We start from the raw sequence: 26,355 nt of genomic DNA on the forward strand, positions 1-26,355 counted from the left end.
GATGAGCTATAGGCAGAATGACTGTAGAGAGGAGCTACAGGCAGAAGGATTGTAGAGAGGAGCTACAGGTAGAAGGCTTGTAGGGAGGAGCTACAGGCAGAAGGATTGTAGAGAGGAGCTACAGTCAGAAGGATTGTAGAGATGAGCTACAGGCAGAATGATTGTAGAGAGGAGCTACAGGCAGAATGATTGCAGAGAGGAGCTACAGGCAGAAGGATTGTAGAGAGGAGCTACAGGCAGAATGGTTGTAGAGAGGAGCTACAGGTAGAAGGCTTGTAGGGAGGAGCTACAGGCAGAAGGATGGTAGAGAGGAGCTACAGTCAGAAGGATTGTAGAGATGAGCTACAGGCAGAAGGATTGTAGGGAGAAGCTACAGGCAGAATGATTGCAGAGAGGAGCTACAGGCAGAAGGATTGTAGAGAGGAGCTACAGGCAGAATGATTGTAGAAATGAGCTATAGGCAGAAGGATTGTGGAGAGGAGCTACAGGCAGCATGATTGTAGAGAGGAGCTACAGGCAGTAGGATTGTAGGGTGAAGCTACAGGCAGAATGATTGTAGGGAGGAGCTACAGGCAGAAGGATTGTGGAGAGGAGCTTCAGGCAGAAGGATTGTGGAGAGGAGCTACAGGCAGAAGGATTGTAGAGAGGAGCTACAAGCAGAATGATTGTAGAGAGATGCCACAGGCAGAAGAATTGTAGAGATGAGCTACAGGCAGAAGGATTGTAGAGAGAAGCTACAGGCAGAATGATTGTAGAAAGGAGCTAGAGGCAGGAATATTGTGAAGAGGAGCTACAGGCAGAAGGATTGTAGAGAGGAGTTACAGGCAGAAGGATTGTAGAGAGGAGCTATAGGCAGCAGGGTTGTAGAGAGGAGCTACAGGCAGAAGGGTTGTAGAGAGGAGCTACAGGCAGAAGGATTGTATAGAGGAGCTACAGTCAGAAGGACTGTAGAGAGGAGTTACAGGCAGAATGATTGCAGAGATGAGCTATAGGCAGAATGATTGTAGAGAGGAGCTACAGGCAGAAGGATTGTAGAGAGGAGCTACAGGTAGAAGGCTTGTAGGGAGGAGCTACAGGCAGAAGGATTGTAGAGAGGAGCTACAGTCAGAAGGATTGTAGAGAGGAGTTACAGGCAGAATGATTGCAGAGATGAGCTATAGGCAGAATGATTGTAGAGAGGAGCTACAGGCAGAAGGATTGTAGAGACGTGCTACAGTCAGAAGGATTGTAGAGAGGAGTTACAGGCAGAATGATTGCAGAGATGAGCTACAGGCAGAATGATTGTAGAGAGGAGCTACAGGCAGAAGGATTGTAGAGAGGAGCTACAGGCAGCATGATTGTAGAGAGGAGCTACAGGCAGTAGGATTGTAGGGTGAAGCTACAGGCAGAATGATTGTAGGGAGGAGCTACAGGCAGAAGGATTGTAGAGAGGAGCTACAGGCAGAAGGATTGTGGAGAGGAGCTTCAGGCAGAAGGATTGTGGAGAGGAGCTACAGGCAGAAGGATTGTAGAGAGGAGCTACAGGCAGAATGATTGTAGAGAGATGCTACAGGCAGAAGAATTGTAGAGATGAGCTACAGGCAGAAGGATTGTAGAGAGAAGCTACAGGCAGAATGATTGTAGAGAGGAGCTACAGGCAGAAGGATTGTAGAGAGGAGCTACAAGCAGAATGATTGTAGAGGGATGCTACAGGCAGAAGAATTGTAGAGATGAGCTACAGGCAGAAGGATTGTAGAGAGAAGCTACAGGCAGAATGATTGTAGAGAGGAGCTACAGGCAGAAGGATTGTAGAGAGGAGCTACAGGCAGAATGATTGTAGAGAGGATATACAGGCAGAAGGATTGTGGAGAGGAGCTACAGGCAGATAGATCAGGAAAGCGGAACTGCCAGATGAATAGACCTACAGGCACATAGATTGGAGAAAGACATCATAGGCAGATCAATGGGACAGCATGGATACAAGCAGATTGATGAGAGGAGCTACAGGCAGATACATGGCACAGTGGAGCAATAGGCAGATAGAAAGAGTTGGGCTGCTACCAGAATGATTGGAGAGAGGAGCCATAGCTAGAAAGGACAGCAGAGAGTTAATAGAGGAGCTTTGGGCAGAGCATAGGAAAGTAGAGATAAGTACATATTTTAGAGCTACAGAAAGATTGAAGAACTGCACTGCAAGCAGAATGATGGAACAGTGGAGCTACATGCAGATAGAATGGAAAGTAGAGCTCTAGGTATATAGACGAGGAGAGGAGCTATGCTCAGATAATAGAAGAGGGGAGCTACAGGAGAAAGGAGAGTGGGAGGATGGAAATGAGAACATAGGAGCGACAGGCAGATAGACTGGAAAGTGGTGCTGTAGGCAATTAAATTTTAGGGTAGTGATAGAGACCAATAGATTGGAGAGTAAAAATGCAGGGAGAAACACTAGAGAGAAATGCTACAAGCATATAGATAGAAGAATGAAGATACAGGCAGATGGATTGAAGAATTAAGCTACAGGCAGATGGATTGAAGAAATGAGTTACAGGCAGATGGATAAGAGAGTGGAGCTACAGGCAGATAGATTGGAGAGTAAAACTAAAGGCAGAGAGATTGCAGTGATGTACTACAGGCAGAAAGATTGCACAGTGCAATTACTGGCTGACAAAAAAGGAGAGTGGAGTCACAGGCAGCGAGATTGGAGTGAGGAACTGGAAATACAGGCAGATGGATAAGAGAATACAGCTATAGGCAAATAAAGAGGATAGGGGAGATACAGGCAGCTAGATTGGAAATTGGAGGCTTATGCAGATAAATAGGAGAGTGGAGCTACAGGCAGAAGGATTGTTGTGAAGAGCTACAAACAGAAGGATTGTAGAGAAGAGCTACAGACAGAAGGATTGTAGAGAGAAGCTACAGGCAGAAGGATTGTAGAGAGGAGCTACAGGCAGAATGATTGTAGAGATGAGTTACAGGCAGAATGATTGCAGAGATAAGCTACAGGCAGAATGATTGTAGAGAGGAGCTACAGGCAGAAGGATTGTAGGGAGAAGCTACAGGCAGAATGATTGTAGAGAGGAGCTACAGGCAGAAGGATTGTAGAGAGGAGCTACAGGCAAAATGATTGTAGAAATGAGCTACAGGCAGAATGATTGTAGAGAGGAGCTACAGGCAGAAGGATTGTAGGGAGAAGCTGCAGGCAGAATGATTGTAGAGAGGAGCTACAGGCAGAAGGATTGTAGAGAGGAGCTACAGGCAGAATGATTATAGAAATGAGCTATAGGCAGAAGGATTGTGGAGAGGAGCTACAGGCAGAAGGATTGTTGTGAAGAGCTATAAACAGAAGGATTGTAGAGAAGAGCTACAGACAGAAGGATTGTAGAGAGAAGCTACAGGCAGAAGGATTGTAGAGAGGAGCTACAGGCAGAATGATTGTAGAGATGAGTTACAGGCAGAATGATTGCAGAGATAAGCTACAGGCAGAATGATTGTAGAGAGGAGCTACAGGCAGTAGGATTGTAGGGAGAAGCTACAGGCAGAATGATTGTAGAGAGGAGCTACAGGCAGAAGGATTGTAGAGAGGAGCTACAGGCAAAATGATTGTAGAAATGAGCTACAGGCAGAATGATTGTAGAGAGGAGCTACAGGCAGAAGGACAGAAGGATTGTAGGGAGAAGCTGCAGGCAGAATGATTGTAGAGAGGAGCTACAGGCAGAAGGATTGTAGAGAGGAGCTACAGGCAGAATGATTATAGAAATGAGCTATAGGCAGAAGGATTGTGGAGAGGAGCTACAGGCAGAAGGATTGTAGAGAGGAGCTACAGGCAGAATGATTGTAGAGAGGAGATACAGGCAGTAGGATTGTAGGGAGAAGCTACAGGCAGAATGATTGTAGGGAGGAGCTACAGGCAGAAGGATTGTAGAGAGGAGCTACAGGCAGAAGGATTGTGGAGAGGAGCCTCAGGCAGAAGGATTGTAGAGAGGAGCTACAGGCAGAAGGATTGTAGAGAGGAGCTACAGGCAGATAGATCAGGAAAGCGGAACTGCCAGATGAATAGACCTACAGGCACATAAATTGGAGAGAGACATCATAGGCAGATCAATGGGACAGCATGGATACAAGCAGATTGATGAGAGGAGCTACAGGCAGATACATGGCACAGTGGAGCAATAGGCAGATGGAAAGAGTTGGGCTACTACCAGATTGATTGGAGAGAGGAGCCATAGCTAGGAAGGACAGCAGAGAGTTAATAGAGGAGCTCTGGGCAGAGCATAGGAGAGTAGAGATAAGTACATATTTTAGAGCTACAGTAAGATTGAAGAACTGCACTGGAAGCAGAATGATGGAACAGTGGAGCTACATGCAGATAGAATGGAAAGTAAAGCTCTAAGTATATAGACGAGGAGAGGAGCTATGCTCAGACAATAGAAGAGGGGAGCTACAGGAGAAAGGAGAGTGGGAGGATGGAAATGAGAACATAGGAGCGACAGGCAGATAGACTGGAAAGTGGTGCTGTAGGCAAATAAATTTTAGGGTAGTGCTAGAGACCAATAGATTGGAGAGTAAAAATGCAGGGAGAAACAGGAGAGAGAAATGCTACAAGCATATAGATAGAAGAATTAAGCTACAGGCAGATGGATTGAAGAAATGAGTTACAGGCAGATGGATAAGAGAGTGGAGCTACATGCAGATAGATTGGAGAGTAAAACTAAAGGCAGAGAGATTGCAGTGATGTACTACAGGCAGAAAGATTGCACAGTGCAATTACTGGCTGACAAAAAAGGAGAGTGGAGTCACAGGCAGCGAGATTGGAGTGAGGAACTGGAAATACAGGCAGATGGATAAGAGAATACAGCTATAGGCAAATAAAGAGGATAGGGGAGATACAGGCAGCTAGATTGGAAATTGGAGGCTTATGCAGATAAATAAGAGAGTGGAGCTACAGGCAGAAGGATTGTTGTGAAGAGCTACAAACAGAAGGATTGTAGAGAAGAGCTACAGACAGAAGGATTGTAGAGAGAAGCTACAGGCAGAAGGATTGTAGAGAGGAGCTACAGGCAGAATGATTGTGGAGAGGAGCTACAGGCAGAAGGATGGATTGTGGATAGGAGCTACAGGCAGAAGGATTGTAGAGAGGAGCTACAAACAGAAGGATTCTAGAGAAGAGCTACAGACAGAAGGATTGTAGAGAGGAGCTACAGGCAGAAGGATTGTAGAGAGGAGCTACAGGCAGAATGATTGTGGAGAGGAGCTACAGGCAGAAGGATTGTAGAGAGGAGCTACAGGCAGAATGATTGTAGAGAGGAGCTACAGGCAGAATGAATATGGAGAGGAGCTACAGGCAGAAGGATTGTAGAGAGGGGCTACAGGCAGAATGATTGTGGAGAGGAGCTACAGGCAAAAGGATTGTAGAGAGTAGCTACAGGCAGAATGATTGTAGAGAGGAGCTACAGGCAGAATGATTGTGGAGAGGAGCTACAGGCAAAAGGATTGTAGAGAGTAGCTACAGGCAGAAGGATTGTAGAGAGGAGCTACAGGCAGAAGAATTGTAGAGAGGAGCTACAGGCAGAAGGATTGTAGAGTGGATCTACAGGCAGATAAATGAAAAATGGACTTACATGCGTATAGATTGGAAAATGAAGTTATAGCCAAAAAGAATCTAGAGTGGATCTGCAGACAGATAGACAGTTCCATGCATTTGCAAACAGATAGACTGATGGATAAGAGAGTGGAGCTACATGCAGATAGATTGGAGAGTAAAACTAAAGGCAGAGAGATTGCAGTGATGTACTACAGGCAGAAAGATTGCACAGTGCAATTACTGGCTGACAAAAAAGGAGAGTGGAGTCACAGGCAGCGAGATTGGAGTGAGGAACTGGAAATACAGGCAGATGGATAAGAGAATACAGCTATAGGCAAATAAAGAGGATAGGGGAGATACAAGCAGCTAGATTGGAAATTGGAGGCTTATGCAGATAAATAGGAGAGTGGAGCTACAGGCAGAAGCATTGTTGTGAAGAGCTACAAACAGAAGGATTGTAGAGAAGAGCTACAGACAAAAGGATTGTAGAGAGAAGCTACAGGCAGAAGGATTGTAGAGAGGAGCTACAGGCAGAATGATTGTGGAGAGGAGCTACAGGCAGAATGAATATGGAGAGGAGCTACAGGCAGAAGGATTGTAGAGAGGGGCTACAGGCAGAATGATTGTGGAGAGGAGCTACAGGCAAAAGGATTGTAGAGAGTAGCTACAGGCAGAATGATTGTAGAGAGGAGCTACAGGCAGAAGGATTGTAGAGAGGAGCTAGAGGCAGAATGATTGTGGAGAGGAGCTACAGGCAAAAGGATTGTAGAGAGTAGCTACAGGCAGAAGGATTGTAGAGAGGAGCTACAGGCAGAATGATTGTAGAGAGGAGCTACAGGCAGAAGGATTGTAGAGAGGAGCTAGAGGCAGAATGATTGTGGAGAGGAGCTACAGGCAAAAGGATTGTAGAGAGTAGCTACAGGCAGAAGGATTGTAGAGAGGAGCTACAGGCAGAAGGATTGTAGAGAGGAGCTATTACTGGCTGACAAAAAAGGAGAGTGGAGTCACAGGCAGCGAGATTGGAGTGAGGAACTGGAAATACAGGCAGATGGATAAGAGAATACAGCTATAGGCAAATAAAGAGGATAGGGGAGATACAAGCAGCTAGATTGGAAATTGGAGGCTTATGCAGATAAATAGGAGAGTGGAGCTACAGGCAGAAGCATTGTTGTGAAGAGCTACAAACAGAAGGATTGTAGAGAAGAGCTACAGACAGAAGGATTGTAGAGAGAAGCTACAGGCAGAAGGATTGTAGAGAGGAGCTACAGGCAGAATGATTGTGGAGAGGAGCTACAGGCAAAAGGATTGTAGAGAGTAGCTACAGGCAGAATGATTGTAGAGAGGAGCTACAGGCAGAAGGATTGTAGAGAGGAGCTAGAGGCAGAATGATTGTGGAGAGGAGCTACAGGCAAAAGGATTGTAGAGAGTAGCTACAGGCAGAAGGATTGTAGAGAGGAGCTACAGGCAGAAGGATTGTAGAGAGGAGCTACAGGCAAAATGATTGTAGAGAAGAGCTACAGGCAGAAGGATTGTAGAGAGGAGCTACAGGCAGAATGATTGTAGAGAGGAGCTACAGGCAGAATGATTGTAGAGAGGAGCTACAGGCAGAAGAATTGTAGAGAGGAGCTACAGGCAGAAGGATTGTAGAGTGGATCTACAGGCAGATAAATGAAAAATGGACTTACATGCGTATAGATTGGAAAATGAAGTTATAGCCAAAAAGAATCTAGAGTGGATCTGCAGACAGATAGACAGTTTCATGCATTTGCAAACAGATAGACTGATGGATAAGAGAGTGGAGCTACATGCAGATAGATTGGAGAGTAAAACTAAAGGCAGAGAGATTGCAGTGATGTACTACAGGCAGAAAGATTGCACAGTGCAATTACTGGCTGACAAAAAAGGAGAGTGGAGTCACAGGCAGCGAGATTGGAGTGAGGAACTGGAAATACAGGCAGATGGATAAGAGAATACAGCTATAGGCAAATAAAGAGGATAGGGGAGATACAGGCAGCTAGATTGGAAATTGGAGGCTTATGCAGATAAATAGGAGAGTGGAGCTACAGGCAGAAGGATTGTTGTGAAGAGCTACAAACAGAAGGATTGTAGAGACGAGCTACAGACAGAAGGATTGTAGAGAGAAGCTACAGGCAGAAGGATTGTAGAGAGGAGCTACAGGCAGAATGATTGTGGAGAGGAGCTACAGGCAGAAGGATGGATTGTGGATAGGAGCTACAGGCAGAAGGATTGTAGAGAGGAGCTACAAACAGAAGGATTCTAGAGAAGAGCTACAGGCAGAATGAATATGGAGAGGAGCTACAGGCAGAAGGATTGTAGAGAGGGGCTACAGGCAGAATGATTGTGGAGAGGAGCTACAGGCAGAAGGATTGTAGAGAGGAGCTACAGGCAGAATGATTGTAGAGAGGAGCTACAGGCAGAAGGATTGTAGAGAGGAGCGGCAGAATGATTGTGGAGAGGAGCTACAGGCAGAAGGATTGTAGAGAGGAGCTACAGGCAGAATGATTGTAGAGAGGAGCTACAGGCAGAAGGATTGTAGAGAGGAGCTACAGGCAGAATGATTGTGGAGAGGAGCTACAGGCAGAATGATTGTAGAAATGAGCTATAGGCAGAAGGATTGTGGAGAGGAGCTACAGGCAGAAGGATTGTAGAGAGGAGCTACAGGCAGAATGATTGTAGAAATGAGCTATAGGCAGAAGGATTGTGGAGAGGAGCTACAGGCAGAATGATTGTAGAGAGGAGCTACAGGCAGAATGATTGTAGAGAGGAGCTACAGGCAGAAGGATTGTAGAGTGGATCTACAGGCAGATAAATGAAGAATGGACTTAGTTACATGCGTATAGATTGGAAAATGAAGTTATAGCCAAAAAGAAGAGTGGATCTGCAGGCAGATAGATAGTACAATGCATTTGCAAACAGATAGACTGGAGAGTGGAGCTATAAACAGCTCAAAAGCAAAGTGGAGCTACAGGTAGACAGGTAGGATAATGGAGCTATAAGTAGATTGATAGTAGCTGAGCTTTAACTGCAGATACATTGCAGAATGGAGCTATATGCAGCTAGAAAGTGGAGCTACTGCCTGCAGGCTGCTAGATAAGAAAGCATATCATTATTGTGTAGCCAAATAGAATGGGAAGGAAGAATGGATCTATAGACAGATGGGAGACTGGAGAGATCCAGAAATTGATAGGAAAATTCTCCAAGTAGATTCATAGCAAAGATAAGCTGCAGGTAGAAATAATTGAAAGCAGACAGGAGAGGACGGCTCTTTGTATACTGACAATAAAGTGATAGGAAATAAAGACAGATAAGGAAGCAGAAAGCGAATAAGTAGAAATTTGTTCAGCTGGAAGGAATGGAGCACCTCCACCCAGGAAATTAGAATGGTAGAAATCTACAGCAGAGGACATGTAGATGGGAAAGAGGAGTCATATACAGATCAGAATGTCAAGGTTCATGATGATGGATTAGAGAGTCGAAATGTAGATGAATAGGAGAGAGGAGCTGCATGCAGCTATAACAGAAGGGATTGGATCCGTATACAGATTAGAGCATAATGGTGCAAGAAGATGGAAAATGGAAACTCTCATAGGCAGAAGATGGATGACAGCAATAAAGAGCTCCATGCAAATGCATCAAAGAGTAGACGTGCAAGTCAATAGATGTAAAGTGCTTAAATAAGAAAATACTTACTGTATGTAAATTGGAGGCATATAGACAGACTTCAAGTGGTGCTATCTCACAGCTTCATACAGTTCAGAGGTCGGAACGCGCTCACGTCTATACTCACCATATTGTGCTGCGCAGCCAAACCACATGCCATTGCCACTTTTTTTTTCGCAGCGCGGTTTTTACATATTAAACACATTTTTTTCTACATACCGTTTGAATGTAAAAAATAAAGTTTTGGGCCAATAAATAAGTGGCAAATTTTGGTAACAAATTGCACTATACTAGCACTACGAGACAAGCCAGCCTGAAGCCGACACTTAGGTGGCATCACTTAGACAATCGGAGCGTGCACAAGGGGAAATAAAGCTCTGCAAGAGGATGGATAGATTAGATTTCTTTGCACCAATGGATCGGAGATAGGAGCTTGCACAGATAAAAGGCTAATATTGCATTTTCTTGGAAAAGTAGTCAAAAGGTACACCTTTAGGGAATATCAATAGGTTGGGTTTTTTTGTTCAATATAAGTTTTATATTTTCCATGTTCAAGGTAGAAATAGGGAGACAGGCAGAAAGGGAAAGATAGAAGGTAAGAAAGAGAAGATATGGAAAATGGAGGAGAGACTTTAGGCCAACAAGAGGGAATACATGGGCTTCATGTCCAGAAAACACAGGATATTAGGCTGTTGGAAGTAGAGGGAAGAAGAAACCATGCTACATCTGTAGATCTATCCATCAATTCAAATGAAAGGGAAAGGGGCAAAATATGTTTAGTTAATAAAGAGAGGGAGGTCAAAAATTAAAACCAGGATGAGTCAAACCTTCTGGAACAGACATAGAATTGTGTTAGTGAATATGGTTTAATATTTGTGAAGTTGCTTATAAAGATTTAAATATGGTCACATCTCCTGATACAATCTTGAAATGCCACAGTCCTATGGGGCCGTAAACTGTGCCTGGCATTTATCTGAAAAGGACTTGAAGGAGGAGCATTGGGGGGGAAGACCCTATAAGAAGATTCTCTCAGGATACCCACGCTTCTTCTGAGTAATGATAAGTGGCTGGAAGCAGCTGACTGACAGGGTATCCCATCAATCCTTATCTCTCGTGTCCTTTTCAGCTAGATACCAGGCATAAAGGATACAGCTGATAGTGACAGTGGGCTTTCAGTTGTATCATTGGGTCCACATGATTCAAATCCATTCCTAAGAATGAATTTGAAGTGACCGAGTAATTAGCATGTCTGTTCCAGCTTCATGGCAGAGGTAGGCAACAGTAGATCTCCATAAAACCCTTCTATATTCATATCTAATTTAGTCTATAATATTCATATCTAATTGAATATATTCTATAGGTGAAATCGAAGAGGTTGGATCTTCAGGAGTGTCCCAGCTTCCTGTTTGCCTTAAGGCGATGTCCTGCTGAAGATTGACCTTTAACGCTCTCCAAGGCTGCTTGCAGAGGTAACGTTACCTCTGCAGCATGGGAGAAGCGCAGGAGGACTGAAGCAGGTTGGAACTATTGATCTGGCCAGCTTCAGTGTGGGGCAAACAGGCTCTAAAGCATACAGTACCTTCAGTATGAAACTGGCCACTCTGAGACCATCAAGTGGATGGTAACTAAGGTAACGAGCTACGCAGTATACAAGTAAAAATTCCTCCATTCTTCAGAATGGACAGGATTTTTGATAAGATGAAAATTGCAAAGTTGTATGCTTTTTACGAGCACATTGCCGTTTTACCCATTTAAGAACTTGAGACAACTCCTTTAAGTCTGGCTTTATGGACACTGATGGTAGGAACCATGCTTAGTCCTGAAGCCCCTGAAATACTATGATTGCCTACCACTGACCAACAGTCTTGACCCAGCCTGAAACATGTAGAAAATGGGGAGAGGCTTTACATCCATTGGGAAGAAATGGAAAAAAAAAAGTGGAAATAAATAAAATACCATCGTATTCTTCTCCGTGTTCTGTAAGTGAAAAGAAATGGTTAGCTCACTTATCTCCTGTTCTCCTACGTGAAAAAGCAACTTATTATCCAACCAGATATTTATTGCAGACCATCAGGCTTCTCATGCACAGAACTTCTGACCGGATCGCACTTTTTCTGGCAGGGTGTTTGGTTTTCTTTACCGTGAAGTGCAAAAACTTTTCTCAAAAAGTAGGTGAGGACTTTGCTAAACTTCAACGTAACTTCTCAGCATTGCTGACATAGGCAGTTGCCATGCAAAATCGACATTGACACAGGCGTAGGCAGACATGACATATCAATATGCGCTGATTACCAACCATTCCTGCATTCTGAATCCCTAGATCAGTAGGAACCAGTGATACCGACTCGTTTTAAAGAGACCTTGTTGGAGGCCGTAGGTGAAATATCGAGGAAGGTCAGTTAATGGTTCTTCTTACCTTCCTCCTCAGCCACCTGATAACTTTCCTCCTCTTGAACGGCTATCTCCTCAACTTCAGGTTCTTCTTCTTAAGTGGCAAGGCAACATAGTTCAAGCAGTAATGCAAAAGCCAAGATTTGGGGGTACAGGTAGTCAAAGGTTAGAAAGCAAGGCAAGGTAGAAGAAAGAAGAAAGTGCAAAATAAAAGCCAATGCATAATAATAGGTAGCATTATAAGAAAAGGCAGGTCATCATTGCTGTTGTAAAAAAAAAAAAAAAAGTGCATTGATTGAGCTGCAATTTTTAGACTTCCATGCTTAAGTCACCTGCTGGTTTCACACTTACATTTATTTGCAGTATTTATCTTTGCTCAATATCTCATCCTAAAAAATCAGTTTATTTATCTGAATGATTAAAAAAATAGTGGCAACTAAAATTCATCCAGAGATCCATCATGATTAATTAAAAAAAAAAAACATACTGCAAAAAAAGGCATGTGTGAATGTGCCGTTAGGCATTATTGAAATAGACTTAGGTGTTTAAAGGGATTCTGTCCAAAGGATCTGAGAGCAGCATGATGTAGAGTCAGAGACTCTGGTTCCAGCGATGTATCACTTACTGGGCTGCTTACTGCAGTTTCCATTAAAATCGCTGTTTAGTTTTCTGAAGACTTGCCAGTTCTGTGAATGCTGAGCTCTGTATAACCCCGCCCCCTCCACTGATTGGCAGATTTCTGTACACTGTGCACAAGCTGCCAATCAGTGACGTGGGCGGGGTTATACAGAGCTGATAAATGTGAAGGACTACACGGCAGCAGGTTTACTAATCCTCTAGTGATAATCTCCTGCTGATAAAACTGTGATTATCAAAACTACAGCAAGCAGCCCAATAAGTGACACATCGCTGACATGAGGGTCTCTGTCTCTACTTTAAGCAGCTCTCAGATTAGGTGGCAAAAACCTTCTGACAGATTACCTTTTAAGAGGTTTTTCCATGGTAAAGTGATGGATATTGTTAGCATAGGTCATCAATTTATGATCTGTGGGGATCCAACAGATATCAGACCCCCAATGGTCTTGAGGAAAAAAAAGGTTGCCCAGTATCGGAGTAATGCATTTTAATTTTTCCACCATGTTGGTGGTCAGGACCACCTTGCTGTGCTAGGAAACACAGCTGGTATCATTTTCTGGAAGTGCGTTCTGCTGAATCGGTGGGCGGTGAGAAAAATTGCGAAGGGGACACAGTGCTGCACCTCCTTCAATCTCAGGATCGGTGAGGATCTAAGAGGTTGGACCTCTATCGATCACAAAGTGATGGCATATCCTAGTAATATGAAAATACTCTACATGGTAAGAAGACCCCTTACTGTCCAGTCTGTATGCCTAGATCAGATCACCCCTCTCCTCGGTCCTACTGAGCCAGATGTAGAGAGCCATAGGGGTGTAAGTCTGGCACAGTAGAGGCTATAGAAGGGGGAGGGGGGTGTCTAGGCGATGTGCCCACCTGAAAAAGGCTAAAAGGCGGCACGGTCTTTGCTCCTATTATTAATCAGAACAATCACCAAGCCATACTTGTCATCAGATCTGGTATTTTGACAAGAGAGCACTGGCTCCAAGATGCAGACATCATATCACCACATGATCTCCAGGTCACAGCGTGCCTCATGCAGCACAGATACCAGCAAGCACGTCCCATCCCTGAGCGCTAATTATCTAGGACCACTGGTGGCAGCCACCTGACTACATTGAGATAAGCATCTGTCCAAATCCAGAATTCGCATGGTTTGCAGATGAGTTTACAGATACTGATTTGGAGATATGAAAAAAAATGGGCTCTGGGGGTCACCTCCTATTTGTAGGTGGGAATGATGAACAGATCACATACCTTCTTGGGGTTCTTCAATTGTTTCATTAAGAAGAGAGGGATAAAAGACAAAGGGAAAAAAAGACAAATGAGCCATCAGGACATTAAGCTGCAACATTATATAACACGGAGGGATGCAGAGCTCTGCCACAGAGCACACAGTGACCTGTCCACTTGATCTGTCTAACAATCTAGTCATTATTCAATATGCATTGTGATTACTGAGCACTTTAAGCCTCCTTTTCAAGACTTAAGATTTACAGAAAAAGTATGACATTTGAAAAAACTGGGTTTTTTTTTTCCAGAAATGGCTCCATTCTTATTCATTCTTAATATGATTGTGCTTGCTATTACAATTCTGCCTCATTCACTTGAAGCGGTTCCCGGGGTGTATAATAAAATCGCCCCATTTTGCAATTTAAATTCACTTGTTAGGACGGGCTGCAGTCTGAAGAAACACAGCTCCCGGGAACTGTGTCTCAACTGACAAAGGAGCTGTCTTGTAAGCACATCGTTCTGTGAGCTGCCAGAGAAGGGCTTTGGCGAGTGAAGAAATAAATCTTCTCATGGAGGACTGATGCTAGAGGGAAAAAAACCCCACATGCTCAGTTAGCTAAGGAGAAAATGAATTTCTTCTCCTCTTACAGCCCTTCTCTAGCAGCTCACTGGTTTGTGTGCTTACAATGAGCTCCTCTGTCAGTGGAGACACAGGTCTAGGGAGCAGTGTTTCTTCAAACTGCAGCCTGTCCTGTCATGTGACTAGGATGGGCTGCTATTTGAATTATGTAACGGAGGCTATTTTATTACATTTTTGGAGATCCCCTTTAAATGCAATACCAGACATGGACAAAGGTGGTGCTGTTTTCTGGCAAGAAACTCCTTCTTCCAAACTCATAAACTCCATTAGACTTTTGTACCTTTCCCTGTTTATTTCAAAGGGAAACGCCATTGTAAGTAGTAAGCAGATGTGTACCCTAAGAAGGATTCGGCATGTCACTTGTTCTAAATATGAATTTTATTTTTCTTACTTGGTGTAAATGCTGCTGTTCTCCTAAATCTGTTAATATGTATATTTTATCCCTGTGCTTCTCTGTTTTTAAGACTTGGCCTCCTCCTCCTTGTATATAAATCTTGTCTGCTTAGCCGACATGGCGTGGTCCACAAAATACTCCCAAAGAGAAAACGGATGGTCACTAACTAACACTTGGCTAAATAAGACCAGATTTCTTTACAAGGAAGGGTGGTCCATAACTCAGAAACGGAGAGGAGCAAGAACAAAAGAAAAATAATGCCAGATTTAGGAGAACAGCAATATTTACACCAAGGGGGAAAAAATCATTTATGGCAAGTAACAAGTTATTTTTAAAGCTTCAGGGCCTACATGCCAAAATCTGACAAGATCATCTCACCTTTACAACATTGGTGCCCTCTTATATAACACAAGAGCCTTTAGGACCCCTTAGGCACCAGGGCATAAAGGTGACCGCAACCTATTACGCCAGGACATAGGGATGACCACTACCTCTACATCAGGGCATAGAGGTGACCGCCACCTCTGCACCAGGGCATAGGGATGACCTCTATCTCTGCGCCAGGGCATAGGGAAGACCACTACTTCTGCACCAGGGCATAAAGCTGACCACTACCTCTGCACCAGGACATGGGCGTTACAGCTACCTCTGCACCAGGGCATAGGGTTGACCGCTACCTCTGCACCAGGGCATAGGGATGTCCGCTACCTCTGTACCAGGGCATAGGGGTGACCGCCACCTCTGCAGCAGGAAATAGAGGGGACCGCTACCTCTGCACCAGGGCATAGAGGTAGCCTTTACCTCTGCACCAGGGCATTGGGTTGACCACTACCTCTGCACCAGGGCATAAAGCTGACCAAAAAAGAAGAGAATGTCCAGCTTCACCGAATCCGTAAAAAAGAGTTTTCTTTATTGACAAACTTTAAACATGGAGGATACAGACTTCAGCACGAACCATATGGGTAAGAATCTCAACGCGTTTCTGGAGACTAAGCTCCCTTAATCATGACCTGACGTTTAAAGTCCTCCATGTTTAAAGTTTGTCAATAAAGAAAACTCTTTTTTACGGATTCGGTGGAGCTGGACATTCTCTTCATTTTTGGACTTTATACGCTTGGACACAGCGGCTCCGTGCTCCCGAAGATTGGTTTATGCATCACGGGTGAGCTGGCTTATATTTCTTCATAAAGTTGACGGCTACCTCTGCGCCAGGGCATAGAGGGGACCACTACCTCTGTACCAGGGCATAGAGGTGACCACTACCTCTGTACCAGGGCATAGGGGTGACCGCTACCTCTGCGCCCTCTATAGCTCTGCTTCTAATGTACTTAACATGGTTCAATTTGAAAATTTCCCCCACACATTAATGAGGCCAGGACACTAAGACATACCTTCTTGTGCTTCTTCTGCCAGACATTATGACATTGTGGCAAGAGCAAGGAGAGGAGAAAACAGACAAAGCAAATCACGTTAACAGGAGGCAAGGACCTATGGAGCACAGAAGAAGTCACAGCTGCAATGCCCCTCAGAACGGACACACTATAGCCATATGTAACGTAACGCACGACACACCGAATAATGGGAAACATGAATGCCCTCTCCTCCAGCACATCCATACCTGTGAATGTACAGAGACGATTCCATGTAGCCACATACGGACACACTGACATGCACGCGATCTAATCAGGAGTTGTTACATTGGACCTGATCATTATAAATCTCTTGTTATAAGAAATGTCAATAGATATAAAACATGTTCATGCTGTATTAATCCTCCATCGCTCCTGATGTCATAATTCTCTTTAGGCTTTTAGAAGTAGAAGGGTTTTCTCCTTAAAGGGCTTAAAGGGGCCGTCCACTACTTTGTTATTGATGACTTAGGAGAGGTCATCAGTATCGGATCGGTGGGGGTCCGATACCCAGTGCACCCATAATGTATACATCAATGGATGCTGTTAAGTGCTGCATTTTATAGTCCACACCTCTTCCTATGGCAGGTATGGTAATTGGGTTGACCGATAGGACACTAGAGTCTAGACCTCCACCAATTTAATAAACTATGGAAAAGTGAATTGCATTGACCGGCGCTTGTAAATTTTCATTTTTCAAGTAGATGGAACTTTACTCTTTAATCAAAATTGTCTGAAAGAAAATTGGGCTTTGTTAACCGTCGCAACCAATCAGATTCATTTTTGTGAAAATAGATCTCGGAAAATCAAAGCTGCTCTGTGATTGGGTGTCATGGTAAACAAAAATAGGTTTAGAAATTCTGGGGACCGGTTTGCGATACCTGCCATGTGACATGTATAATCAATCCTGCTCACCTCCTGATGTGGATATGAGCGAAACCAGATTACCCTTTGAAAGAGGATATGTCAAAAGATCAAAAGTGGCAGTTTTTCCTTTTCATTTATACCAGCTGCTCCCCTTTTATGCCTTTCTTTTTAAATCCTCCATACGATTTTAAAGATACGGGCCTTTTCATTCAGTGCTTACTTTTATGGTCTTTACAAGGGGGCGTGGCTCATTGGGTTCTGTGGGGGCGTGGCTCATTGGGTTCCATGGGGGCGTGACTCATCAGGTTCCGTGGGGGCGTATCTTAACGTAAAAGACCATAAAAATGCATACTAAATAAAAAGGCACCTATCTTTGGAACCGTATGGCGGATTTAAAAAAAAATAAAATGCGTTTTACTCAGGGGAGCAGAGGGGATTGAGTAAAAGCAAAAACTGGCCATTTTTAACCTAGTGTCATATCATTTTTAAATAACAATAATCTTGAAGTCTACATATCATGCATCAGTAAAGTAGTGCTTAAATCCCAAAATTTCCATCTGAGCCGTAGTTTTATAGTTTGTAGCATTTTTGCTAAACTTAAGCCAATCGAGTTCAACCTATAGCCTAACATTTTGATCCAGAGGAAGGCAAAAAAGCCATGGGGCAGACATTACTAGCTATGCCATGCCATGTCACTGGGAATCACATGGTATTAGTGTATTTGGCAGTATAATTCTGTATTCTATTTCTTATATCAGGTCAGCGGCTGATGATGACTCACCTTCAGCGAGCGCAACGACAAATAATTTGGTGAAAACCGAAAACCCATAAATGTCATTATGAAATCATTTGAGTGGAACTGAGGATTTTAGGAGGTCAAATACACGACACGCTTATAAAAGCGGCTAACATCTGTGTGTCAGATAGAAGCCACTGAAATTGGGTGTCTGGTTATATATGTTAATTGGGTAAATAACCGGCGTTGTGTGTCTCCTTCACTGCGGAGCCATTGTACAATATCAACCTCGTATATTGTAAATGGTGGCGGGCGGCCATGTTGTTTCAAGTGAAGGGGTAAGTGACATTAGTGACATTGTAGAGGGTCTGTGTTATAGCGTTAGGGCTTAGTGGTCAAGGAGGTGAAGAGAAGGAGATCACCCATTTACCTTCTTCGTATTCTTCTGTTTGTGTGCGGACATAAAAAAAAAAAAAAAAAAATCATATAAACAGGGACAAACATGCAACGTAAGCAGCACTGACAGATGTCACCTCGGCTACGGAAACGTATAGCGACACAAAAGAAACACGACCACGAGAAAGAACAGGAACATAGAATAGCTCTGCCAAAGAGGAAGTAAACGTTTCGCCCGACCACCTACAGAGCGACATCACGGCTCAGTGCATGATGATGTCACTCCACCTGAGAGCGAGATGTGATCACATCATTGTGAGCTTAGCACGGCGGTCATTGCACCTAGAAGAAGAAGTTGGCACTTATCTATTAACCTCTACAGCACCACCGTCCTAGGCAATAAGTAACGAATACTTCTAGCTTAATTCCTCTTAAAGCAGTAAAAATGGAAAATTTTTAATTCTCGTTTATGTAATATCATGGCAAGTAAGGCCTTTGGCTGCATGGAGTTTAATAATGGTTATTTAACACACAGGCCAGCAGGGGGCAGTAGAGATCCTGTTAGTGCGCTATACAGCAGATCAATGAAATCCCTGTATGTGCCGCAGCTAAAATCTAAATGACGGCAGACACCTTAATATACTGATGATCTCGCTAGAAAGAAGAAGTTGTTAATTGTCGGAAATCAAAAGTGGACATATTAAATAAGAAGAAAAGGGATGAGTAGTCATTAGTCAGTGGTGGGATCAGTCTGGGTATCTGAGAGGAGCGGAAGTAAGAAAGGGAGCAGCTGTTAGAATTAAGGGGAGCAGAAAAATAATTGTAATGAATGCACAAAACACCGGTACGAAGTGGGGTGCAAACATCAATTAATTCATTACCAGTTGCCCTTTTGGGGCCATTGCCCCCCTGATGACACTGATTCATCGGTGAAACGTTTGTTGGACAGTAATTCTCACTTTTGTTAATGTAAATGTCTGACATGATCTGGTTCTGTCAAAGATAGAAAAAAAAAAAAGCAACGTGGCCCCAATTTGTGAACAAAGCCTTAGGGCTCCTGCCGATGATCGTATTTTTGGTCCCAGTACGAACCGGCAGCAGTTGAATCAATGGGACAGTGCAGATGAGCAATATTTTCTAATGGACCAAATCTGCACGTGAAAAAAAAAAAAGGAGCGTGCACTAATTTCTACCGGAAATCGGATGAGACTCTCCCATTCAAGTCTATGGGTGTGATAAAAAAAAAATCAGACAGTGTAATATTCGATTTTTACAGGTACGTTGCAATTCCGTAACATAAATGGTCCTGTAAATGATTAATAGCTGCTACTGGGCAAAAAAAAAAAAAACGGATTGTACACAGATGACAAGTGAGGAAAAAAAATCTGTCCGCTTTTCTGGATGAAACTGAGTGATTTTTATATCTCTGCCTAAACGTTATATTTTAAGTTGTGGGTGGATTTCTTTGGGACCGTTTCGCCCCAAAAGAGCAACTTGCATTGTTATCTTTGCGCTCACATCGCACAGATCTCAGTAAAGAAGTGAGAAATACAGATGCAGCAGAGTTGTGTTTGTCATTGATCGTTACATAAATGTAATGCCATAGGTGTAGTTTACGATCACACGTAGGGCTCGATCAGACAGCCATTTTTTACATACGAGCGCTATCTGCGGTTTTCATGAATAACACGTTGTACTTACAGCAGAGAATGGGGCCGCGATTGTTCAATGAGCAAGTCTATGGGTAATAAGTGAAAAAGTGACGGCACTCGGGTCCCATCTGTGTTCCGACCGTTTTTTATGACCGCTATGTAGGAAAAGATAAGAGAAACCCTTCTTTTTGTTTGTTTCTTATCCGAGAAAAACTGATGAAACTCAGATAAAAACAATGATGGTAAAAAAAATGGCACTGATCAAAATCTGATCAAAATACTGTTTTTTGAGTATGAGAAAAATGACTGACGCTTGAATGAGGCCTCTGTTGTGCCGACTGACAAATTCAGCTCTGCTACTTGTGTATATATGGCATTGTCTGAAATAAAGCAATGTTAAAGTGGTTGTCCACTACAGCGATATGGATGGCCTATCCTTTCAGATAAGACATCGATATCAGAACGGTGGGGGTCCGACACTTATACCCCTCTGCTGTTATCAGCTCTGACAGTGGCTGGATATTGTCAGTGCATTAAGCAGAACATCCCCGCTCCGTTATGCCGCGCTGCCGGGGACTGCAGATCTAGTGATAAGTGAACGTGCTAGAATAAGGTGTTATCTGAGCATGCTCTAGTGCTAACCGAGTGTCTTCGGCGTGCTCGAATAATATGTTCGAGTCCAACGCCTGCATGTCTCAAGGCTGTTCGAGAGATTTCCTGTTGGACAATCTCTGCATACGTTGCGGCGAGACGTGCAGCTGCGGGGACTCGAACATAGTATGAGAGCACGGTTAACACTAGAGCATGCTCAGCTAACACCTTATCCCAGCACGTTCACTCGTCATCACCTATTTAACTGAAAAGGAGACCCAGATTGCTGATCTCATCCAACCCTTAATTATTCTCCCCGTAATTAATGTAATCATGCATCTTGGCTGCAGCAAAAAAAAAAAAGTAAGGACGTTATATATGAAGTAAATGAGTTTGGAGCTTTACTCACCCTCCACCTGCTCACTGATAGATGATGAAGAAGAGACCGATGACGAGGAAAAGGAGAACACAGGATACAAAAAAAGAGAGGAAGAAAAATAGGTTACATTTTGAAATGAAACTTTTTTTCTATGTTTTGAAATTTTGTATCTATATCACACATGTATTCCCAAAATATGAACTAAATCTCCTAAGTGCTCATGGCAGAAAGGTTAATTTCTGAGTTTTCCATGGGCATAAATCCCAACTCTACATGCAGGGTAAATTAATATGCGTCTAAAATAAATTCTGTATTGATAGATAACAGATTATAGGTTTAAGAGGTTTATAGGTTTCTGTTCTCCAGATACTTACACGTCTTCTGTGTCAGACATGGTGGCTTTTGGTCGGCTGAAAAAGAAACAGAGTACATTAGGGATGTGAGAACTTGGAAGCATTAGCCACAATTTAGCCTGTGGCTGCGATAAAACATATATTAAACATATTAAAATAGTACATGGCCGGATACACGAGCAGATACTTTATGAATATTTTATGCATGTGCCCATATTCCGTGCTGCTGCACTTGCTTTATATCCATACAATAATACATGAGATTACCACCTTCCCAGACCACCGCGTCCCTTATGTATCACATAACATTAAATGGAGCAGTTACTGATTTTATTTGAGTCTGTTCTTTTGTTTTATCCTTAAAGGGACCTTTACTCCAATCCATGGGGCTGACACTAGCCTAGCGCAAGGCAAGATGGCAGTGCCACTCTACGGCTTAATTTAGACCTCCACCCTGTAAGGAAAACTTGGGAAGCCAGCAGTGCTGCCTGCGTGACTCAGATGTTACATGAGCCGGTCAAGAGAGGCGGGCTGGAGACAACTGGGCATTCTTGTCTATTTTAGGACCTCTGGGAATGCCCTTTAAAGGTGATTTGGGCTTGAGAGTAGAGCCATTTTTTGAGACAATTTCCAGCCAGGATTTTGTTTTCCTTTGGGTTAGCCAAGATCGGAAGCTTTTGCTTCATGGCAAAGTCCATGCCTAGAGAAGTCCAAGTAGTTGGTAAAGAAGACGTTTGCATTTAGGAAGTGTGTATTTTATGAGTATTCATGGAGGCGTGTGTGTTTTATGAGTATGTCCCTCATATTTTGGTGTGTAGACCTTCCACATAAGGGTTTGGAGGAACTGACTTTAAACTTCAAGTCCTCTGAAGGCCAGAAGATCCATTTTGTCAGGTTGACTCCTCTCCAGTGTCCTGACACTAATGACAGCTGGAACCAATTACTCCTAATCATCCTGTTCTCAACAGATCAACCTCTCTGGCATCTAGGTCACATAAAACATCTACCCATGCAATGCCCGACCAATAAATATAGCAGGTGACGACAAACAATGGCGCCTGTCCTGTGAAGTCTACCCGACACATGCCACCACCAGCATTCCCTCCTGTGTAGCCCTGGTGCTGGTGTATGTGGCGGCGTACATGTGACTATTTATATAAATGACACATATAGCCAGAACACGACCTCTGGATCCTTCCCTGGTCAGAAGTTAGAAGACCACATTGCCCATGTTTATTCTCAACCGGCTTTGTACAACCTTCAAAACACCACCAAGACCACCCCTTTATACCAGCCTGATATCAGATACCCTGGAACAAAATTTACGCTTCCACCATATTTTCATGGATATTGGTCATTTTCTTGAAGTCCACTCACGCACACACACACGCAAGACCACTTTTCAATACCATTTTTGGTGGTGGTCATTCTTTAATGGATTCAAGACATTATGACAGATAGATAGATGAGAGATAGATAGATAGATAGATAGATAGATAGATAGATAGATAGATAGATAGATAGATAATAGATAGATAGATAGATAATAGATAGAACAAGACAAAATAATGGAAGCATTTTCTTTAAGAAGACCATTCACGCACATACACACACAAGACCACTTTTTAATACCATTTTTGGTGGTGGTCATCCTTTAATGGATTCAAGACATTATGACAGATAGATAGATGATAGATAGATAGATAGATAGATAGATAGATAGATAGATAGATAGATAGATAGATATTAGATAGATAGAACAAGACAAAATAATGGAAGCATTCTAATTCAAGAAAATACAGTTTCTGCCTTGATGAATGCCCTTACAAGCAGGTAGAAACGTTGCTACATAGTTGATACAATTTTTCATTTGAATTGGAATGTTGTGGTTATTCTATTGATTGATAAATAGATAGATGATAGATAGATAGATAGGCAGACAGACATTCACAGGGGGCAGCTTTATTAGGCAGCACTCTCAGGTGGCACCCAACACTATGCTGGACCACTGCCAGGGTAAGACTAATGACATCAGTCCTGCCATTCTCCGGCTTAGTCTGGATTCCTGCTCTCTGCAGTTCTCCTACAGTGACTCCGCCAAGGGATTTAAAGTGGGATCTTACTAATAAAGTAAAGTATTATGGGGATATTCTTTTAAATCTTTTGTTTCCTATATGACCATTGTGACCAGTGGTTTGCCAGTGGAAATAGTTTCCAGGATACGTCCTTGGCCATTGACTTGTACCAGATATTAGTTTTCTACGCCTCTTCTACTGATACATTGTATTTCATCCAGAACCAAAAGTGATATAGAAAATATTGCTGAAGACTGTATGGACTTTCTTACCCATGTTCCCCATGTTGGGGGGTCCTTCATACCCCCTACCTCACCCTTCTCTTACCTGTGGCAGGAGAGCAGAGAGCAGCACTGGGGCCCGAGCAGTTGTGAGACTTTTCAATCAGCCCCCGGCCTGGTTATGTCTTGCAATTATACCGAAATGTGATCTGCACCCTACCAGGATTGGACACTGTCTAGGGGGGGGCAGGACAAGTGTAGGGACAGCTGCTTAACACTGGTTATTGGGGAGGGGGCACACTTGGGTTTAAGCTCAATTTACGCACTAATTATAGACCAAGCAGGACAGCAGAATTTGGAGATGTTCCCTTGTGTGTATGGCTGTGTGTGTATGGGGGTGCTGTTAAATTAAGAAGACCACCTTCATGGTGGAGGGGGAGGGGGCACAGAGTCCTTCATTTTTCATTGCATTCCATCAAAATAAATTGAAAGTGCCCCAAAAAATCAGAAAATAAAGTTAAAAATTTTTTTTTCTATATTTGATGGATTTGGAATATTGTCCTTCGATATCATTAAAAATGTAAAGTGTCATTGCTAATGTGGTTCCAGACAATTAAATGTTAATTAACACTGTGTGTCCTTCCATACACTCACATAAAGGAGATGAAATGGTGACAATTATGTGCATTCAATTGTAACAATGAGCTTTATAGCTTTATTGTTCGCATATGTCATTATTCCATGATAATATTGTACAGTTTATAGTGATGATTACCCCGAAGAATTCTACATTTTATGTCCATCCAATGACTTATGTCGTATTTGGAGATTTCTAAGAAATATCCATCTGGCATTGTCACATATCTGAGGTGACCTGTGAAGCCTTCTGAGCAGTAGGGGGGGCCAGAGTCCCACTTAAAGCATTGAGTGTTCCCCTCCCCTTGACCTTTCTTGAGCCCCCCTTCTTCCACCCAGATTCTGAGTTTTGCTGCCCCAGTTATGGGGGTCGTTTTCTTCCAGTCTTACAGGGAAGAAGGGAGCAGGTCACAGCTGCTGGACACCTGCTAACGGCTGTAAACAGGTAAATAAATAGAAAGGGGGGCGCAGCGCCAACCCGTGCAGAGGTGGCGAAATGATAGCTCAAACCATTCGGATTGCTTTGCAAAAAATATCTATTATTATTACAATTCTGCAAACAGATGATTTTACTGTTGTTGCAATAATGGGAAGGAAAGGGTTAAATGACAGTGCACTCACTACCTGGGAGATAGATAGATAGATAGATAGATAGATAGATAGATAGATAGATAGATAGATACTGTAGATAATAATTCGCTAGATAGATAATAGATGAATAGATAGATAGATAGATAGATAGATAGATAGATAGATAGATAGATAGATAGATAGATGTTAGATAATAGATAGATAGATATGAAATAGATAGATAGATAATTAGATAGATAGATAGATAGATAGATATGAAATAGATAGATAGATACATAGATAGATAATAATTTGCAAGATAGATAATATCTAGATAGATAGAAAGAAAGATAGATGATAGATGATAGATAATAGATAGGTAGATAATAGATAATAAATAGATAGATAGATAGATAGATAATAGATGATAGATAGATAGATAATAGATAGATATAAAATAGATAGATAATAATTAACAAGATACATAATAGATAGATGATAGATAATAGATAGGTAGATAATAGATAATAAATAGATAGATAGATAAAAGATAGATATGAAATAGATAGATAATAATTCACAAGATAGATAGATAAATAGATGATAGATAGCTAGATGTTAGATAATAGATAGGTAGATAATAGATAGATGATAGATAGATAGATAGATAGATAATAGACAGATAGATAATAGATAGATAATAGATAGATAGATAATAGATAGATATGAATTAGATAATAATTCGCAAGATAGATAGATAGATAATAGATAGATAGATAATAGATAGATAGATAGATAATAGATAGATAGATAGATAGATAGATAGATAGATAATAGACAGATAGATAATAGATAGATAATAGATAGATAGATAATAGATAGATATGAATTAGATAGATAATAATTCGCAAGATAGATAGATAGATAGATAATAGATAGATAATAGATAGATAGATAGATCATAGATAGATAATAGATAGATAATAGATAGATAGATCATAGATAGATAGATAATAGATAGATAGATATTAGATAGATAATAGATAGATAGATAATAGATAGATAGATAGATAGATAGATAGATAGATAGATAGATAATAGATAGATAGATAATAGATAGATAGATAGATAGATAATAGATAGATAGATGATAGATAGATGATAGATAGATAATAGATAGATAGATCGATAGAGATGTTACAAACCTATTGCATTATCTAAACCCAGAATATGAAGACTCAACTCAAAATCAGCTCTGCTACAATGTAAGCACATGTTTTATTCTGTGATGTAAATACTTAAATTGATATTTTGTAAATAAACTGCCCGGTAGTTTGTAGCTGTGTGCAGTATTCAAGTGTTAGTTTTAAAATAATCCCAGAGATTATCAACCCTAGCTGCGGTAATACTGATATAATGTATTACATTCCTGCCCTGTATGAAGGACTAAATGATGATTGATGTTCTAGATATATGAATGGACTTTGAAAGCCTAAATAAACAATGTTTAACCCCCTAAGTGCCCAATTTGCTTTTTTTTTTAAATGGGCTTGGGATATCACCTTGATATCTCTATCTGGCAACTGACAAGCATCACGAGAGGCCATACAAGTCTGGTCCAATCCAGAGCTCTGTTGTTCACGTGACCTTAGGTCTAGGTACTATTTTCATGCCTCTTAACATAGAAGACTGGGATTATGTTGCTGTGTGCTAATCTATTCGATGACCAATGGGATGTACAGACTCATATTTCACTGTGCAGCTATATATATGTATATATCTATAATATAACGCTGGGAGCGTCACTCTGTCCGAAGCCTTTATAGACTGCGCAAATGCAAGCGCCGGCGCAGTCTGGCCCCCACAGAGTGACGCTCCCAGGAGATCGCGGTATGCGTAAACACTGAATGCACACCGCGATTTCCAACAAAGAAGCAG

The 26,355-nt window shown here is 42.2% G+C and overlaps 2 protein-coding genes across 8 annotated transcripts in view; one reads left to right on the forward strand and one right to left on the reverse strand.

The window, feature by feature from the left end:
• The window catches only part of TNNT3 (troponin T3, fast skeletal type), a 44,236-nt gene extending 20,834 nt beyond the window's left edge, over positions 1 to 23,402 (reverse strand). For 2 of the 7 annotated variants that reach the window (XM_069740116.1, XM_069740117.1), the window contains exons 1-3: positions 13,523 to 13,613; positions 11,658 to 11,726; positions 11,198 to 11,218 (exon numbers count right to left, since the gene is read on the reverse strand). In XM_069740116.1, coding sequence (XP_069596217.1) covers positions 11,198 to 11,218; positions 11,658 to 11,726; positions 13,523 to 13,598 — 166 coding nt within the window. In that variant the 5' untranslated portion in view covers positions 13,599 to 13,613. Of the gene's footprint in view, positions 1 to 11,197; positions 11,219 to 11,657; positions 11,727 to 13,522; positions 13,614 to 20,592; positions 20,607 to 20,936; positions 20,973 to 21,240; positions 21,391 to 23,317 lie in introns of those variants that run through there. The other 5 variants (XM_069740121.1, XM_069740122.1, XM_069740119.1 and 2 more) reach the window with 5 other exon arrangements.
• Positions 23,403 to 24,219: 817 nt separating this feature from the next.
• The window catches only part of PRR33 (proline rich 33), a 63,835-nt gene continuing 61,699 nt past the window's right edge, over positions 24,220 to 26,355 (forward strand). The window contains exon 1 of the mRNA XM_069740576.1: positions 24,220 to 24,292. The gene's annotated coding sequence lies outside the window, so the exon portion shown is untranslated. The remainder of the gene's footprint in view (positions 24,293 to 26,355) is intronic.

This window comes from Ranitomeya imitator, chromosome 9 (assembly GCF_032444005.1).
Source record: "Ranitomeya imitator isolate aRanImi1 chromosome 9, aRanImi1.pri, whole genome shotgun sequence".
In the NCBI taxonomy this organism is placed as follows: Eukaryota; Metazoa; Chordata; class Amphibia; order Anura; family Dendrobatidae; genus Ranitomeya; species Ranitomeya imitator.